Source organism: Haliotis rufescens, unplaced genomic scaffold (assembly GCF_023055435.1).
Source record: "Haliotis rufescens isolate VD_foot unplaced genomic scaffold, xgHalRufe1.0.p SCAF_12, whole genome shotgun sequence".
NCBI lineage: Eukaryota > Metazoa > Mollusca > Gastropoda > Lepetellida > Haliotidae > Haliotis > Haliotis rufescens.
In genome coordinates this window covers 33,982,784-34,000,804 of record NW_025963802.1, presented here as the reverse complement: position 1 = coordinate 34,000,804, position 18,021 = coordinate 33,982,784, and the positions used below count along the sequence as shown (strand labels likewise).

General features: G+C 42.9%; 1 protein-coding gene across 2 annotated transcripts in view; it reads left to right on the top strand.

Moving 5' to 3' along the window:
• Positions 1 to 11,890, top strand: part of LOC124112450 (neuropeptide Y receptor type 2-like) — a 202,027-nt gene extending 190,137 nt beyond the window's left edge. For both annotated transcript variants that reach the window (XM_046472559.2, XM_046472558.2), the window contains one exon: positions 8,963 to 11,890. In XM_046472559.2, coding sequence (XP_046328515.1) covers positions 9,028 to 10,275 — 1,248 coding nt within the window. In that variant the 5' untranslated portion in view covers positions 8,963 to 9,027 and the 3' untranslated portion in view covers positions 10,276 to 11,890. The remainder of the gene's footprint in view (positions 1 to 8,962) is intronic.
• The last annotated feature ends 6,131 nt before the right edge of the window (positions 11,891 to 18,021 follow it).

The window sequence follows — 18,021 nt, the reverse complement described above, 5'->3', positions numbered from 1 at the left end:
GTTTACAATATTATATGATTGTGTGTGTGCGTGCGTGTGTGTGATGTTTAACGCCGCATGAAGCAATATTCCACCTACATGATTGCGGTCTGTAAATAATCAAAGTCTTCAGCAACCCATGCTTGTCGTAAGAGGCAACTAACGGGAACGGGTTGTCAGGCTCTCTGATTTGGTTGATGTCAATCACTGGATTGTGTGGTCGAGACTCGATTATTTACAGTCATCAGTCATATAGCTTGAATATTGCTGAGTGTGGCTTCAAACAACAGACAAACAAAACAAAAACTCCATAAACTAATGACCAGTTTTCCCGCTACGCTAAGATAGGTGTTACCCAATGTGTCGCCGCTGCACGACATTTGCATTATGTGATAAATTGAGCGGATCACTCAAATGGTGTATTCCCACTCAGTTACGGATGACATTTCATTGAAGGAAATTAGGCCATTACCATCGATTTTTTAGCATGACATCACTACCCTCGTGATTTCCGTATTCTAAATATCATATATTTGAAGTACGAAATACTATCAATGCATACTCGTCAAAGGCTCAAATAAAAAAAATTGTATTCCTAACATATGATTTGTACAACATGGAAACGCACTTCGCTAATAATCTCTCTTTACTGAGAACAAACAAACATCCAAATCGTAATTGTGTGGCCATGTAAATGGAGGAATTGCCATGAGGGATATTGAACTCCACAGAACAGTACCAAAACCAAATTATTACCGCGAGTCTATTGTGTTTCTGCTTGGCTAATTAAGCGACTGTTTTCAATGTTAGATATAAGGTTCAGTACAATAGTGTTTTAATTACTTGTACGTTTTTGTTATCAATTCAAGTATTAAGTGAGTGAGTTAGTTGGGTTTAACGCCGCTTTTAACAGGATTCCAGTTATATCACGGCATATCAGCTAAATATGGGGGTGGGGGGGGGGGGGGGGGGGGGGGGGGGGGAGAGCCCGAAGTGATGCAGGTCTCAGACGTTTACCACTTCGGTGAAACCCACGGGCACGGATTTGGTGCTGACAAACCTAGAAACATAATCGGGGCGAACCGGGATTCGAACCTACTACAATAATAGGTTTCTGGCGTGCCCAGGGGACGCAAATCTGCACAGCGAATCGCGGCGCCTTGGACGAGTACTTGGCCATCCGTACCTCCTAATTCAAGTATTTAAGTTTTTGTGTTAATAATTGAAATGCCACAGGTGTTCCTCAAAGATTAAGTCTTATGTCATTTCCATTTGCAGCAATAACAAAAAAACAGAATCACATATGCAGTGTGCATGCTACAAAACAGTCACTGTGTTCGCTGGTTTGTTGTCGTTCATCCATCAGTCCAAATAACGTTGTGTGAGTAATGAGGTCAGGAAATCACGTCTGGAGTCAGACCACCTTCCCGGGCAAAAGCGCCACCTACACCGTGAGACATACACGTGCAGACATCACTTGGTTAGATGCCCGGCAGGTGGCGCTGATTGTAACGTTGTTGGTTCCTGACCTAGGTGAGACCACAGATGTAAACTCATTACCCTGAAGGAACATGGTGATGAAGATGCTGGTAGCCAGAAGGTGGTCATTGCTCTGGAGCAGGGTGTCTCAACGCTGCAGATACTCCTACGTGCAAGACGTAGCGGTGTTGTCACAGTAGTTCCCGTTGTTATGTGGCCGTGGACGAAGACATTATCGTCAAGGTGATGCCGTTGGTACTGGTGCAAGGTATTATCATGAGTGATGACAGCTTGTCAAAGTAAATGGGCGCTAAAGAAAATATTTTTCTGAGTGATAAATCAGTAACAAAGAACGTGTAACTAATGGTCATTGAAACAGTTCTAACAAAGGCACATTTACTTGTGGAACATACCCAATGATGGTATTTTGTTTGGCATTGTTTTGAATACTTGTTTTATGCGGAAATGACTCTGGTGTATTGGTTGTATTGGTTTAATTGGTTGGTTGTATTCGTTGCATTCGTTGTAGCAGTGGCCGGTGGTTAAAGTGTTGTGGAAGGTGTTTTAGCAGCGCTGGTTGTCATTTATTTCAATACAGGTTAGCCAAATTTATTATATACTGCAAAAAAAATCATTATTTTATCATTCACGATAAAACGTTGGAACATTGTCTCAGGAGTGTTCATGGGGGGTTCCGGGAGTCATCGTCCTCAACACTGACGCAACACGTGTTCTGCACACAATCCAAGCAACTAACGACTAATCCAACAATAACATCCACACACGCAAACGCACACATACAAGCATTGACACACACTCACAGACACACGCACACGCACGTACACGCACGCGCACAAACACATACGCACGGACCCACATACTCAGAAACAATATCTGGCTTTCCATGAAAAACTACTATACATGTCGAGTTAGTGACGGAATTTGGTCTTACGCAGATTTACTCCAGATGCCCAGTTATATCACGGCGGCAGTTATATTTCGGTGGCAGTTATATCACGGCGGCAGTTATATTTCGGTGGCAGTTATATCACGGCGGCAGTTAAGTAACAGAATCGGGCCAGGCAGGCCAGTAGTACATAGCACGGGCAACGCACAATTGTAGGATGACACAGCCAGCTCGCCTCTCACGTCACGCGAAAGTACCGGGCACGTGTTGGTTCCTGAACCTCTGTGAGCAACACGAAGAGTAACCCGAAGCAAATATGTCTGTATGTGAGGTCCACGGAGTAAACCGTGCGATATGCTCCAGGTGCGTTGTGTTAGATAAGTTCATTGCGGACATCAGTTCATCGTTGTCAAGGAATAATCTGTTATATCTACATCGATCTAATTACTCTGGAGTAACAATCACGAATATCATTGGTCACGAACTGTCTAAATGCCCCTGGAGGTGGTGTATACATGGAGGTTTAGTCCAACAGCAGGACTGCGAAATAGATGCATTTAATTTAATCAAGTCCATGAAAATATCCACATCAAAATAGACAAGAACTGCTAGCAATATACCGGAATCTGCAACAGAAAATTAAATTAGGAGAGAGTAATGTGCGTCTATATGTTAGTCTGACGGAGTCGTATCTTAGTTGGCGATGGAAGGCAATACGCTATGTATAATGTCATGGTGTCAATACTAACGGAGAGGGCCAACTTACAGTTGTAGCAATTGGTAATTGTGTTATGATAACCCAGCATTAGAAACCCCCACAGCAGCGGCTGTCAAATTGTCAATTCAGGTTTAGATTCCAGGCATAGCCTGGATTACCAGGCAGCTCTACCAGGCTAATTCCAGTCATTAATAATTCATACGGTCCTCACGCAACCTTTTGCTATACATGGCATGGTATCAATGTCTTTTGATTGTGAAGCTTCATTCTACTGGCCTAAGTCCATGCTGAATCAGACAACTATTTGTATCCTTGCCTGGCGTTGCTCATTCCTTCGTACAATTACCTGACTTTTGTTGTCATCGATCTGGTCGCTCAGAACTAGTTGCCTATGAAGCAAGCTTGGCCATTCGGGTGATTCTTCCACTAGAGCTACATTTCAAAGACGGACACGCAACTACGTCCGACGACCACAACAGTTGGTGGTCATTCCAGCCGCGTCTGATAAGTCGCTGACTGACCCCTCTCAACGTGATAATTAAATACGTGACTGTGTCTTGAGTAGCTATAACCACAAACCCCAGTCCAGTTGAATGCTCAAGCTGGTGAACTTTGACCAATCTGTCTTATGGGATTATACACAGGGGAACGTCATTATGCAAACTTTATTTGACCGACATTAAAAAAAACCAAAACATCAGCGTTATAACTGTCTCTTATTGCGAGACGTTAGGCCTGTAGACGATGCAATTATATTACATTAGTCACGTGATGGGATCGACTCCATATAACGTCTTCGGGGCTGCCATACGTTTCATAGATAGATGAATCATGGCTGATTCAATTTGGTTTTGATAACTCTTGAGTTCCACTGCAATCGTGTTTAACATATATACAGCTTTTGGGGTTTAAAGCCACGCTCGATATCCCAACTTTATGTCAACGGCCAGTAAATAATCGAGTATAAACCAGAGAATTTCGTGATCGATATTGCGATGCACCGTCGGGGTAGGATGCTTTGCTTTGTTTGTTTGTTGTTTAACGCCACACTCAGCAATATTCAAGCTATATAAGGGCGGTCTGTAAATAATCGAGTCTGGACCACATAATCCTGTGATGTCATGAACATTTGTTCACGCAATTGGGATACTATGATATGCATCAACCAAGTAAGCGAATCTGACCACTCGATCCCGTTAGTCGCCTCTTACGACACGCATAGTCACCTTTCACAGCAAGCATTTGTTGCTGGACCCGTGAAGATTCCGGGGTAGAATAGGCCTTGAGGAACCCATGCTTGTCGTAAAAGGTGCCTATGCTTGTCGTAAAAGGCGACTAACGGGATCGGGTGGTCAGGCTCGCTGACTTGGTTGATGCATGTCATCGATCCCAATTGCGTGGATCGATGCTCATGATATTAATCACTGGATTGTCTGATCCAGTCTCAATTACTTACAAACCGCCGTCATATAGCTGGAATATTGCTGAGTGCGGCGTTAAACAACAAACCAACCAACCAACCATTTGTTGCTGAAGACCTATGCTAACCCGGATCTTCACAGGCTTAGTTTATTTTGAATGTAGTGCATCGATGTATAGAACTTGAAATTAGTTTCCGCTTGGTGACCTCATTTGCATATTTATCGGATCGTACCAGAGACTATAAATTTATTTTATGGTCTCTGGTGGTCCCAAGTTTATTGGATGTGTCTATCGCATCAGCAATACACTAACCATTACAAGATAAATGTCCTTAGCAACAACAGAGCAATGTGTTTTATACGCATAGGTCCATCCCCCACTGCGGCATGGAGTATCACGCTGTGACAGTGATGACCTCACGTGTGGCACCTGTAGCTCAAATCCCAGCTTCCTTGAAACAAGCAGCAAGACAGGGTCACTCGTCTCATCCCAATAATGAGATACTGCTTTGATTGGATTTCGTTCTGCTTGTCACACTGAATGACTGTCTCTGATATAGGGAACCTTGGATGTCACTATGGTATCAATTTAGTTTGTATTGAACCAGTGAACCTGTCATTTTCCTCTTCCCTATCGCTGTGTCAGTGTCATCTGCCAACGAAAAATGATGTTAATAAGTGCACATATCCTTCACTCTGAAACGCATCGAGTCACGTCTAACTCTGAAATACACCGAGTTGTGTCTAACCCTGAAATTCTCAGAGCACTCTGACATAGTCACATCGAATCTTGTCGTAAGGGGCGACTAACGGGATCGGGTGGTCAGGCTCGCTGACTTGTTTCATGCATATCATCGTATTCCAGTTGCCTAGATCGATGCTTATGATGTCAATCACTAGATTGTTTGGTCCAGACTCTATTATTTACAGACCGCCGTCATCTAGCTGGAATATTGCCGAGTGCGGCGTTAAACAACAAACAAACAAAACATCGAATCTTGTCTAACTCCTAAGTACCGAGTACTCGGAAATACATCGAGTCTTGTCTAAGTCTGACATAAATCGAGTCTTGTCTACCCCTTAAATACATAGAGCACTCTGACATAGTCACATCGAATCTTGTCTAACTCTAACGGAGTACTCTGAAATACATCGAGTCTTGTCTAACACTTTCTTAGTAAAGTTCAGATTCTAGTACTATTTGGGGTTCTGTCCCGCCCGGGATTCGAACCCACACTGCAAGAGTGAGGGGCCTTATCGCCCGCACACAAAGTCAGTGATCTGACCCACTCAGCCACCGGGGTTCCTCAATATGAAAGTCCGACGACTGATAGTCTAGATCACGTACTTTGTGTATCCCTCTACTCTGCATGGCTCCCGTGACCGAAAACTATGAACCCACAATGGTCATTTAGAAAGTGGCCAAATGTTACAAATGTTATATTTGGGATAACACTTTCTAAGTGTCCAAGGGCGTAAGTTTCGGCCCTCGGATGGTAGCTCAGGGTGATGACGGAAGACAAAACTCAGGGGTGAAGTTTAGACGACAGCAGCCATATTTATTGTTGATGGTTGAAATGAGTCGAAAAGGTACATGTTGATAATAACGTGACAGAACGCACACCGGGACCTAGTGGCCAATGTTCCCGGGTGGGAGAACCGTTCTGTCACTTACCTTCTGGCTCTTCTCTAGGCTGTCTCCAGGCTGTCTCCCTGACTGACCATGTCAGTCGGGTTTTGTAGAGCGAGGTATTACGTAACGTGTGGCAAGGTCATTGTCCCACGTGTATGTATAGACGTAAGATCCGGCGACGTTAGGAGGTGTTAATTGAAATTTATAGATAGCGCTGGAGATTAAGGGTCCCGCCCGGAGGGGCTTATGATAAGAGGGGATACGCCGAATGTTTGCTGAATATATTAAACAGACAAAGGGCATAGAATTTCGGTGCACTTGGAAACATATTGAACCAGTTAGGTATTTAGATAAATGAAATGTTAAATAAAAGTATTGAAATGGTTTGCACAATTATAAATAAAAGTATTGAAATGGTTTGCACTATAACAATAAGTAAAGAACAGATTCTGACATACACCAAGTCTTGTCTAACTCTGACATACATTAAATCTTTGAAAATATCGAGTCTGGGGGATTATTCAACGCTTGAAAACATCCAATTGTTTTCTCCAAAATGAGGAGGCGAATGAACTTTTTGGGACTAGTATTATTTCCTCATGTGGTTATACTGAATACTGATACGCGCCGTATGCATGTTTGATTATTCTTTGCTTGTTGTTTAACGCCATACTCTGCAATATTTTAGCATTACGACGGCAGTATGTAAATAATCGAGTCTGGACCACAGAATCCAGTGATTGACATCATGAGCATCGATCCACGCAATAAGGATACGCTGACATGCTTCAACTAAGTCGGCGAGCCTGACCACCCGATCCCGTTAGGCGCCTCTTACGACAAGCATAGTCACCTTTTACGGCAAGCATGGGATGCTGAAGATGCACTGAACACATGCTTGCCGTAACAGGCGACTAACAGGATCGGATGGTCAGGCTCGCTGACTTGTTTGATCCATACCATCAATCCCAATTGCGTGGATCGATGCTCATGATAATAATCACTGAATTGTCTGGTCCAGACTCGATTATTTACAGACCGCCGTCATATAGCTGGAATACAGCTGAGTGCAGCGTTAAACATCAAACCAAACCAAACCGAACCACTTCACAATGCGAGTGGGACCATTTGGGTTAAACTTTCACTTATGTGATGATAATCTGAACCATCAGAACAAGAACTAGTACTACAGATATGTGTTTGTGCGAATGTTATAAGAAGAACGGCTTTTATATTTAGAAGTACACTGAGTTCTTACGATTCAAAGCAGTAGAGATCTTTGATGTCTTCATGTGTGTGGTTGTGCGTGAGCTTTCATCTGAGAAGATCCATGTGGGTTCATAGCTTCAATTGTGTCAGACCTCCTCCACAAAGAGTCATCACATACGTGGAACAGGAAGGATACGTGTAATTCAGGAAGGCATTACATGACCTGCTCTACTTTAAGGGTCTTACACTACACTTGGCTTTCGTTTCATGAGAAGAAATTCTCATTAGAAGTTTTTTAGGCTTTTGTTTGAACGTGTTGAAATTTTACTGACCTATTTCGAACGTCCATTTGTTCGTTGCTTACCCAGCTGAGCACCTAAACTGATCAGCGTGATGTAGGACGTACACGCATGTGGGTTGGGTTTATTGCCGCCTCGAACAGTCAGCTAGTAGTCCGAAGTGATGCATTCCTTAGACCACGGGTTCGGTAATGGTACTGACAAACATAATCAGGGCAAATTGGATTCGACCCATTGACCACATGCTTCTGGAACATACAAGGGAGACAACTCTTTATGGCGAATGTCGGTTCCTTTGATGACTGGGCCACCTCAGCTTCCGAGACAAGGGAGTTAACTGTAAAAGTCCCTTTTTCACCCTAGTCAAACGAGACTGAAATTTCTTGGCTCGATCGTAACGCCACCGGTGGCTATTACGATAAAGTTCCTTCTATGTCGCTCCTATTGACCAATCAGATTCCACCTCTCATATCACGTGCATTTGCTTCACGTCAATCGCTACCCCCAGTCAAGATAAAACGGGTCTTACTTCGCGAAGTGCATAAAATCACGTGAGCACATTGATGAGAAACAAGAAAAGATTTGGAAAATTTCTGTTTTCGCTAAGTTGACGGTACACATGCTTTGCAAATACTGCAATCGAACGAAATCTTCACAGCAGTCGCCATGTTGTTTACGAACCTGATTTCTTTTTCGTTACGCGATTTGACTGGACTATGCATAGACTCGTTAGTTTAGCCAAAGTATAACTCAATAATACCAGTAGAATTCGACAAGGATTGAAACTGGACTGTTAAAGTCAATTGACTCCCTTGCCTCGGGAAGATGGGGCCACCTTGCCCCGGAATAACCCCAAAGAGAGAGTTTAAACCCGTTTAAAAGAGGGAAATTACATACTTAGTGATACAATACGACATGTTGACTATTCTGTGCTATCGTTTGTCGGTGCGAATGACTTTTGTGTTTCCTTATGTAGATGTCTGTCATTCAATAGCTCACTCAAAGATGTGTTTGGTGCAAATATGTGGTGTTTTAAAATTAAGTTGTGGGTTGGCCCATATTACTATTTCATTTATAACATTTACACACCTTGATTGCATTGAACTCATGTTAATGCATCAACGATAGCTATAGTGGCTTTATATTTATAGAAATTCCCTAAAACGAATGTTTCTTCAAGGACTATACGACTGTTGATCTGTCAGGACAATATCTTTTTTACACTAATTAACGCTATCATTATCACTTACTTTTGTAAGATATAAACTGGTATGCAATCATATATTTCATCGTTTTCATTCTTTTCATATGTTTCAGGAATGCCCTTAACCAGTGTTGCCCACTAATCTACTATCTTGAGCGGAAGTGACGTCACAGCCACCATGTCTCTTATTACGTCATCCAGCGGATACGTGGCAAGTCGTTTTGGGGGTGACAGCACCACCCAACAAGCCCCCCGTTATGAGAGCGTCTCTCCCTACTACCCCCTGATGGACCCCGAGGACAATCAGCAGGTAATGCGTCTCACCTGGCTGATGGTCCTGTTCATCATCCTGTACTGTATCATCTTCCTCCTGGGCATCACCGGCAACTCCCTCGTGGTGTACGTGGTGCTCAGAAACAAGGCCATGCAGACAATCACCAACATCTTCATCACCAATCTGGCCGTATCTGACATTTTGATCGCCCTTCTAGCTGTACCGTTCACTCCCATATCGTATTTCCTGGATTCATGGGTGTTCGGGGAGGGGCTCTGTCACATCGTTCCCATGATCCTCTGCATCAGCGTTTACGTCTCGACCTTGACCTCCACCGCCATTGCCGTTGACCGGTATTTCGTGATTGTGTACCCCTTCAAACCGCGTATGAAGATCTACATGTGTCTCCTGATGATAATCGCTATATGGATCATATCCGTGTCTATTTCTTTACCGCTTGGAATATACCACGAAGTTGAGGTGACCAATAAGACGGACAGCTACGCATGCTCCGAGAAATGGCCGAGAGTTCAAGCCCGACAGTTTTTCACTGTAACCAGTCTTGTCTTACAGTACATAGTGCCTTGCAGTATCATCACCTTCTGCTACACGATGGTGTCCCTGGCCTTGAAGAAAAGGACGAAGGTCAAGATTGGCAGCGGGTCAAGGACGCGGGAGCGGGATGAACTGGAAATTAAACGGAAAAAGCGCACCAACAGAATGTTGATTGCCATGGTTACGATATTTGTGTGTTGCTGGATGCCCTTGAACGTAGTCCATCTAGTCCGGGAGTATGAAACTACCATTGCTGTGTGGTACTATTTCACTTTGATATTCTTCATTGCCCATGTCATCGCAATGAGCTCAACGATATATAACCCTTTCCTGTATGCCTGGATGAATGATAACTTTAAGAAAGAGTTCAAACTGGTAGTACCATGCCTCTTTTTTACTTCACGTCAAAACAGTACTTCGAACAGCTATACGCAATACACCAACGTGGAGACACAGCCATCAGTTATTATCAACCGTTCTCCAGTGAGAAATGGCAATGACAATTGCGCAAAGGAAACCAAAGCGGTTTACGATGCAGACTCGGAAAAAGTCCACCTAAACATTGCGGAGGAGGACAATAGAGTTGATGACACGTGATCTGGGAACTACTTCAATGAATGACGCAATGGCTCAGATTGAACGTTACCTTTGAATTGAACTGACGACTGTGATTGGACATGAGGGACGTCTGATGGCTACCATTGAACGCTTAGATCTACGATTTGACAAGTTTGTGAATTCGCAGTCATGGGTAAAAAACATATTAGGTTCGTGAAAACAAGATGTATATATACCAAAGACCTACATTTCAAACTTCATTGATAATCGTTTTCACTGACATGTTAAGTGAATGGTGGACATGTCAATCATTACGAAACTGGTGACTCAGGGAAGTTAACAGGACTGAGAACGTCACCTTGCACGTTTCCGCGTCAAACAGCCTTAAGATGGCTGAATCAAAACAGACTGCATTGCGCCTTTAAGGCCAAGTGTTTGAACAATGTTGACAGCTGCTCAATTCATGTACGTAAGCCCAGCATAGCGTTCTGTTCCTCAAATAAACTGTGATCACATGGACGCCTGATCATGGATTTGACGACCGAGAATTAACAATATTGTGCAAAACATGTTGATTGTTTTGAGCTGGGAATATCGCTTCTACTTCGGGATTAATTAAGCCAGAGATATGTAAAGCATATACAGTGACCTGCTGTTGACCCCTTGGAGGGTGATGATGCATTAGTGTCTATAGATTGTGTGTACCGATGTGACGTGTGCTAATAAATAAAAGTGATCTAACATGACAACGTGAACCCTCAATAGAAATTAGCCTGTGTTGCTGGCAAACACACAAGCATGTCGAAATGTCGATATTTTGTTCATAATCTTCACACTGTTTAAATACTTTCAGGACGCTCCCGGCGTAGCTTAAGATGTTTTATAATGAAAACAGCATGCCACTGTTTAAGACTATAAAGTAATCAATATTGAAAAATGTTTTGTACAATGGACTAGAAACCTGAAATTTCGAACAATGTCTTGTCTGTTTTTAACAAAAGTATTCTATCGAATGCCATAGTACTAAGTCATAAGAGCCACACAGTTGATAGCCGAGTTATCTCTCTTTGTACGTGTTCTTGTACTGACCCCTAATAAGAACACGAAAGGGGAGGTAACTCCCGTTGGTTTTTCTATTTTGGTTTCACGTTGAAATTCTGCTTCCCGTTTTCGCAGTAACATGATGTCGTTGTGGAACCATGAAGTCCTGTATTACATGAACCGTATTACAGTTATAAGTATCTGGTGTAGTCTTATTTATGATATAGTTTTGTGACGCAGTTTCGGGTACATATCCCTTGGGTATAACTGTTCCTGTCATTATTCACCATTATTGGCATACATTGTTTTAATGTTTAGTGATTTTCTCTAGTTTTTGAAACAACATAAATCGAGAACAATATCACGATGAATCTGATCAGGTTTTTTTGGGATGATTTTGTTTGGCATCAATTATTAGATTTGATTTAACAATGGGCAGTGATATATATTTTAATTCAGTTTCATATTTTCACTGGTTAAAATTGTTTCATTGAATTATAAAAATCGTAAAATGGCCCCCAAGGCCGGGGTGGTGATGAAACTGTTGATGTCTGCATGGCTTTGTTTCTGAGCACACTATGATAATTGATGTTGAGTAAAAAGTGTTAAATTACACAACTGCGTTGTATGCTGTTATTGTCATCAAACAACACACAATTGTTCCGAAGCTTTTCTGTCGTCTCATTTCCGTGAGAAAGGCTTTGGTGCCTTATTGGAAAAAAATGAAAAAAACCAACACATTTATCAACGATACTTTCGCATCTGAAGACGTCTCGATGTACACGAGAAATGTTTCCAAACACCACCACCACTACTACTAATACCACTACTACTACTACTGCTACAATTCCTCCTACTTTTGCTGATACTACTACTACTTGTCTTACTATAACTACTGCTGCTACTACTATTACGAATGCCTCTGCTACTTATACTTCTACTATCGCAACAACAACTTACCATTGCATACAAACCAATACATTGGACCGGTGAAGAGCCTACAGCATGCATCCTGATTACATACACGCTAATATCTTGGCCTGGAGTAGAGTATGCATCCTCATTACAAACACACGAACATCTTGGAATGGCGTCGAGCATGCACCCTCATTAGATACACACCAATATCTTGGAATGGCGTCGAGCATGCACCCTCATTAGATACACACCAATATATTGGAATGGCGTCGAGCATGCACCCTCATTAGATACACACCAATATCTTGGAATGGCGTCGAGCATGCACCCTCATTACATGAACACCATTATTACCCACGTGTAGAAGATACAGGTCGTAAGATACTAAATCCGTACGTCATACGTGTGTCGTACAAGGTTGACCTTGTTTTATTCGTTTTGATTGGATAACCGTGACCTCTGTCACACCGGGACTACTTTTTTCATTCATCAAAAATCGCGAGACGTCATTCATGTTGCAACTACAAGGCAGAACTGGAGAAATTAATGAGAACGAGAGATATTTACAAACACTTTATTAAACCAAACAAAATAGTCACACGCATCAAATTCGGTTTGCATTATATATAAGTTATGCATAGAGCTTCTACAGACATAATATAATAGAGCTATATCCATTTAGAATGTACGACTACTGATCAATAGAGCGAGGGTCCCCATGAGCGTTACGCACCCGACCACTTTCGCAACTTTCAATTTGATTTAACGTAAAGGATAAGCGTGGTGAAATGAAGTCTGTTTAAACTATCTGGACAGATATTTGGACTTACTTGGGATGATCCGGCTGTGCCATCAGTGTCCCCTTCGAAGCGTATTTTGTGGCGTTGTTTCGGGATGTGTTGTTCATGAATGAACGTACACGACTGCACGACCAGATCACTAAAAGTGAACAGTTCTGATACAAATCATTCGAAAACTCAGTGGAAGTGTGCCTAACTTCTGATTTTGTGTCCCCAAACATCCCAAATGTGAACAATAACATTCCCTATCTCTCGCGTAAAATGCTGCTGGTTGGCCTAGATCACGGTTGTCTTTTCTTATTCCGGTGGTGACCTTGCCCTTCGATCGTTCGAAGCTGTCACTGACATGCAAGCAGACTTGAGTTTGTTTGATTTTCACGTCTTCAGTATAGGGTGGTACAGTTTACATGAATATCTTTGGCGAACACTCGGATTTCCCTGTTCCAAAATGGTACGAACATGATATAAATTCAGCTGATAGATCAAGGAAACCGAATCATTTTGATTGCACAGACGGGACACCGGCAGTGCGAGTGACCGACTGTTAGTCCGATTTTTTAAAGAGCGGCGCTAATGTGACATTTCAAATTTTCATATAGGTGTCCTTCGCACTAACAACATGGCGCTTGAATTACCATAAGTTGAAGAATTTCTTCCAAAAGGATCTTGAGCGTCAGTGTTGTTTTGTTTGCAAACACAACTGCAGGCGTATGTTGTTAATGCGTATGCATAGAAATGTCAACAATGCCCATATTTGGGCATATATCAATATTCATGCTCAACCAGATTTTGCAACCGGTTTCAGTTTGGTCTGTCAACGAACGAAAGTTGTTATGTATTTACACTTGAATATATATTTAACGTGGGTAATCAATAAAATACCACACTCATTCTTGTTAGATACCATTTTTACTCGCTTTCGCTCGGTCAGATACCATAGAAAGTCCACTCGTTTCGTAAAATTGGTATCTAACGAGAATGAGTGTAGTATTCTCTATATATCTAGAAATAACGAAGAGCATGTACCCTCATTACATAAGCACCAATATCTAGGAATGGCGTAGAGCATGCACAATTATTACATACACACCAACATCTGGGAATTGCAAGGATCATGCACACTCATTACATACACACCAATATCTTGGAATGACGAAGAGCATGCACTCTCATTATACACACCAATATCTTGGAATGGCGTAGAGCATGCACACTCATTACATAAACAACACTATCTAGGAATGGTGTAGAGCATGCACTCTTATTACATACACACCAATATCTGGGAATGGTGTAGAGCATGCGCCCCCATTACATAAACAGCACTATCTAGAAATGGTGTAGAGCATGCAATATCATTGCATATACACCAATATCTAGGAATGGCGTAGAACATGCACCCTCATTAAATACACACCGATATCTAGAAATGGCGTTGAGCATGCACTCTCATTACATAAACACACCGATATCCAGGAATGGTGTAGAGCATGCACTCTTATTACATAAACATCACTATCTAGGAATGGCGTAGAACATGCAATATCATTGCATATACACCAATATCTAGGAATGGCATAGAGCATGCGCCCTCATTACATAAACAATACTATCTTGGAATGGCGGAGAGCATGCACTCCCATTACCTAAACACCGATATCTAGGAATGGCGAGGAGCATGCACTCTCATTACATAAACACACCGATATCCATGAATGGTGTAGAGCATGCACTCTCATTACATAAACATCGATATTCAGGAATGGCGTAGAGCATGCACTCTCAATACATACACACCGATATCTAGAAATGGCATAGAGCATGCGCTCTCATTACATACACATTAATATCTTGGAATGGCGAGGAGCATGCACTCTCATTACATAAACACCAATATCTAGGAATGGCGTAGAGCATGCACTCTCATTACATGAACACCAATATCTAGGAATGGCGTAGAGCATGCAATATCATTACATATACACTAATATCTAGGAATGGCGTAGAGCATGCAATATCATTACATATACACCAATATCTAGGAATGGCGTAGAGCATGCAATATCATTACATATACACCAATATCTAGGAATGGCGTAGAGCATGCAATATCATTACATATACACCAATATCTAGGAATGGCATAGAGCATGCGCCCTCATTACATAAACAACACTATCTTGGAATGGCGTAGAGCATGCAATAGAATTGCATATACACCAATATCTAGGAAAGGCGTAGAGCATGCACTCTCATTACCTAAACACCGATATCTAGGAATGGCGAGGAGCATGCACCCTCATTACATAAACACCAATATCTTGGAATGTCGAAGAGCATGCATTCTCATTACATAAACACCGATATCCATGAATGGTGTAGAGCATGCACTCTCATTACATAAACATCGATATTCAGGAATGGCGTAGAGCATGCACTCTCAATACATACACACCGATATCTAGAAATGGCTTAGAGCATGCACACTCATTACATAAACACCAATATCTAGGAATGGCGTCGATCATGCACACTCATTAGATACACACCGATATCCAGGAAGGGCGTAGAGCATGCATATTCATGACATACACAACAATATCTAGTAATGGCGTAGAGCATGCACTCTCATTACATAAACACCGATATCCAGGAAGGGCGTAGAGCATGCACTCTCATTACATACACACCAATATCTGGGAATTGCGAGGAGCATGCATTCTCAATACATACACACCAATATCTAGATATGGCGTAGAGCATGCACCCTCATTATATACACACCGATATCTTGGAATGGTGTAGAGCATGCACTCTCATAACATAAACACCTTTATCTTGGAATGGCGTAGAGCATGCACTCTCATTACATAAACACCTATATCTGGGAATGGCGTAGAGCATGCGCCCTCATTACATAAACACCGATATCTAGATATGGTAGAGCATGCGCCTTCATTACACACAATATCTTGGAATGGTGTAGAGCATGCACACTCATTACATAAACACCAATATCTGGGAATGGCGTAGAGCATGCACTCTCATTACAGATACACCAAAATCTAGATATGGCGTAGAGCATGCGCCCTCATTACACACAATATCTGGGAATGACGATGAGCATACACCCTGATTACACACACCAATATCTAGGAATAGCGGTGAGCATGCACTCTCATTACATAAACACTAGTATGTAGGAATTGTTTAGTGTCTTCATTCTGATTACATATGCACGAATATCTAGGACGGATGTCCTACCTCAGTAATTCACTATGAATCACAAAGTATAATAGTGTAAGTAACATTATTCATGTATTACCCAAATGGAAACCATCTGCTGTCGGTATTCCCTCTAGAAGAATTGGTGGAATAAATTTCAGATGCATGTTGAATCCATGCACATTGGTCTGGCTACAAGAGCAGGGGTTGTTGGTACTGGAGATAAGGGGATGCTGGAGATAACAGGGTGCTGGAGACAGGGGGTTCTGGAGATTACAGGGTGCCGGAGATAATGGGGTGCTGGAGATTACAGGATGCTGGAGATAATGGGGTGCTGGAGATTACAGGGTGCTGGAAATAATGGGGTGCTGGAGATAAGGGATTCTGGAGATAAGGGGAAGCTGGAGATAATGGGGTTCTGGGGATAAAGGGATGCTGGAGATAAGGGGTGCTGGAGATAAGGGGATGCTGGGGATAATGGGGTGCTTGAGATAATGGGGTGCTGGAGATAAGGGGTGCTGGAGATGAGGGGATTCTGGAGATAAGGGGAAGCTGGATATAATGGGGTTCTGGGGATAAAGGGATGCTGGAGATAAGGGGTGCTGGAGATAAGGGGATGCTGGGATAATGGGGTGCTTGAGATAATGGGATGCTGGAGATAAGGGGTGCTGGAGATGAGGGGATTCTGGAGATAAGGGGAAGCTGGAGATAATGGGGTTCTGGGGATAAAGGGATGCTGGGGATAAAGGGATGCTGGAGATAAGGGGATGCTGGAGATAAGGGGGTGCTGGAGATAAGGGGATGCTGGAGATAACGGGGTGCTGGAGATAAGGGGATGCTGGAGATCGGGGGATGCTGGGGATAAAGGGATGCTGGAGATAAGGGGGTGCTGGGGATAAGGGGATGCATGAGATAAGGGGATGTTGGAGATAATGGGGTGCTGGAGATAAGGGATGCTGGATATATTGGGGTGCTGGGGATAAAGGGATGCTTGGGATAAGGGGATGCTGGATATATTGGGGTGCTGGGGATAAAGGGATGCTGGGGATAAGGGGTGCTGGAGATAAGGGATGCTGGAGATAAGGGGATGCTGGAGATAAGGGATGCTGGAGATAAGGGATGCTGGAGATAATGGGGTGCTGGAGATAAAGGGATGCTGGGGATAAGGTGATGCTGGAGATGAGGGGATGATGGAGATGAGGGGATGCTGGATATATTGGGGTGCTGGAGATAGGGGGATGCTGGGGATAAGGGATGCTGGAGATAAAGTGGTGCTGGAGACGAGGGGATGCTAGAGATAAAGAGATGCTGGAGATAATGGGGTACTGGAGATAAGGGGTGCTGGAGATAACATGGTGCTGGAGATAAGGGGTGCTGGAGATAAAGGGGTGCTGGAGACGAGGGGATGCTGGAGATAAATTGGTGCTGAGATAAGGGGTGCTGGGGATAAAGGGGTGCTGGAGATAAAGGGTGCTGGAGATGAGGGGATGCTGGAGATAAAGGGATACTGGAGATAAGGGGATGCTGGAGATAAGGTGATGCTGGAGATAAGGGGATGCTGGATATAATGGGGTACTGGAGATAAGGGGTGCTGGAGATAACACGGTGCTGGAGATAAGGGGTGCTGGAGATAAAGGGGTGCTGGAGACGAGGGGATGCTAGAGATAAAGAGATGCTGGAGATAATGGGGTACTGGAGATAACATGGTGCTGGAGATAACATGGTGCTGGAGATAACATGGTGCTGGAGATAAGGTGTGCTGGAGATAAAGCGGTGCTGGAGATAACATGGTGCTGGAGAT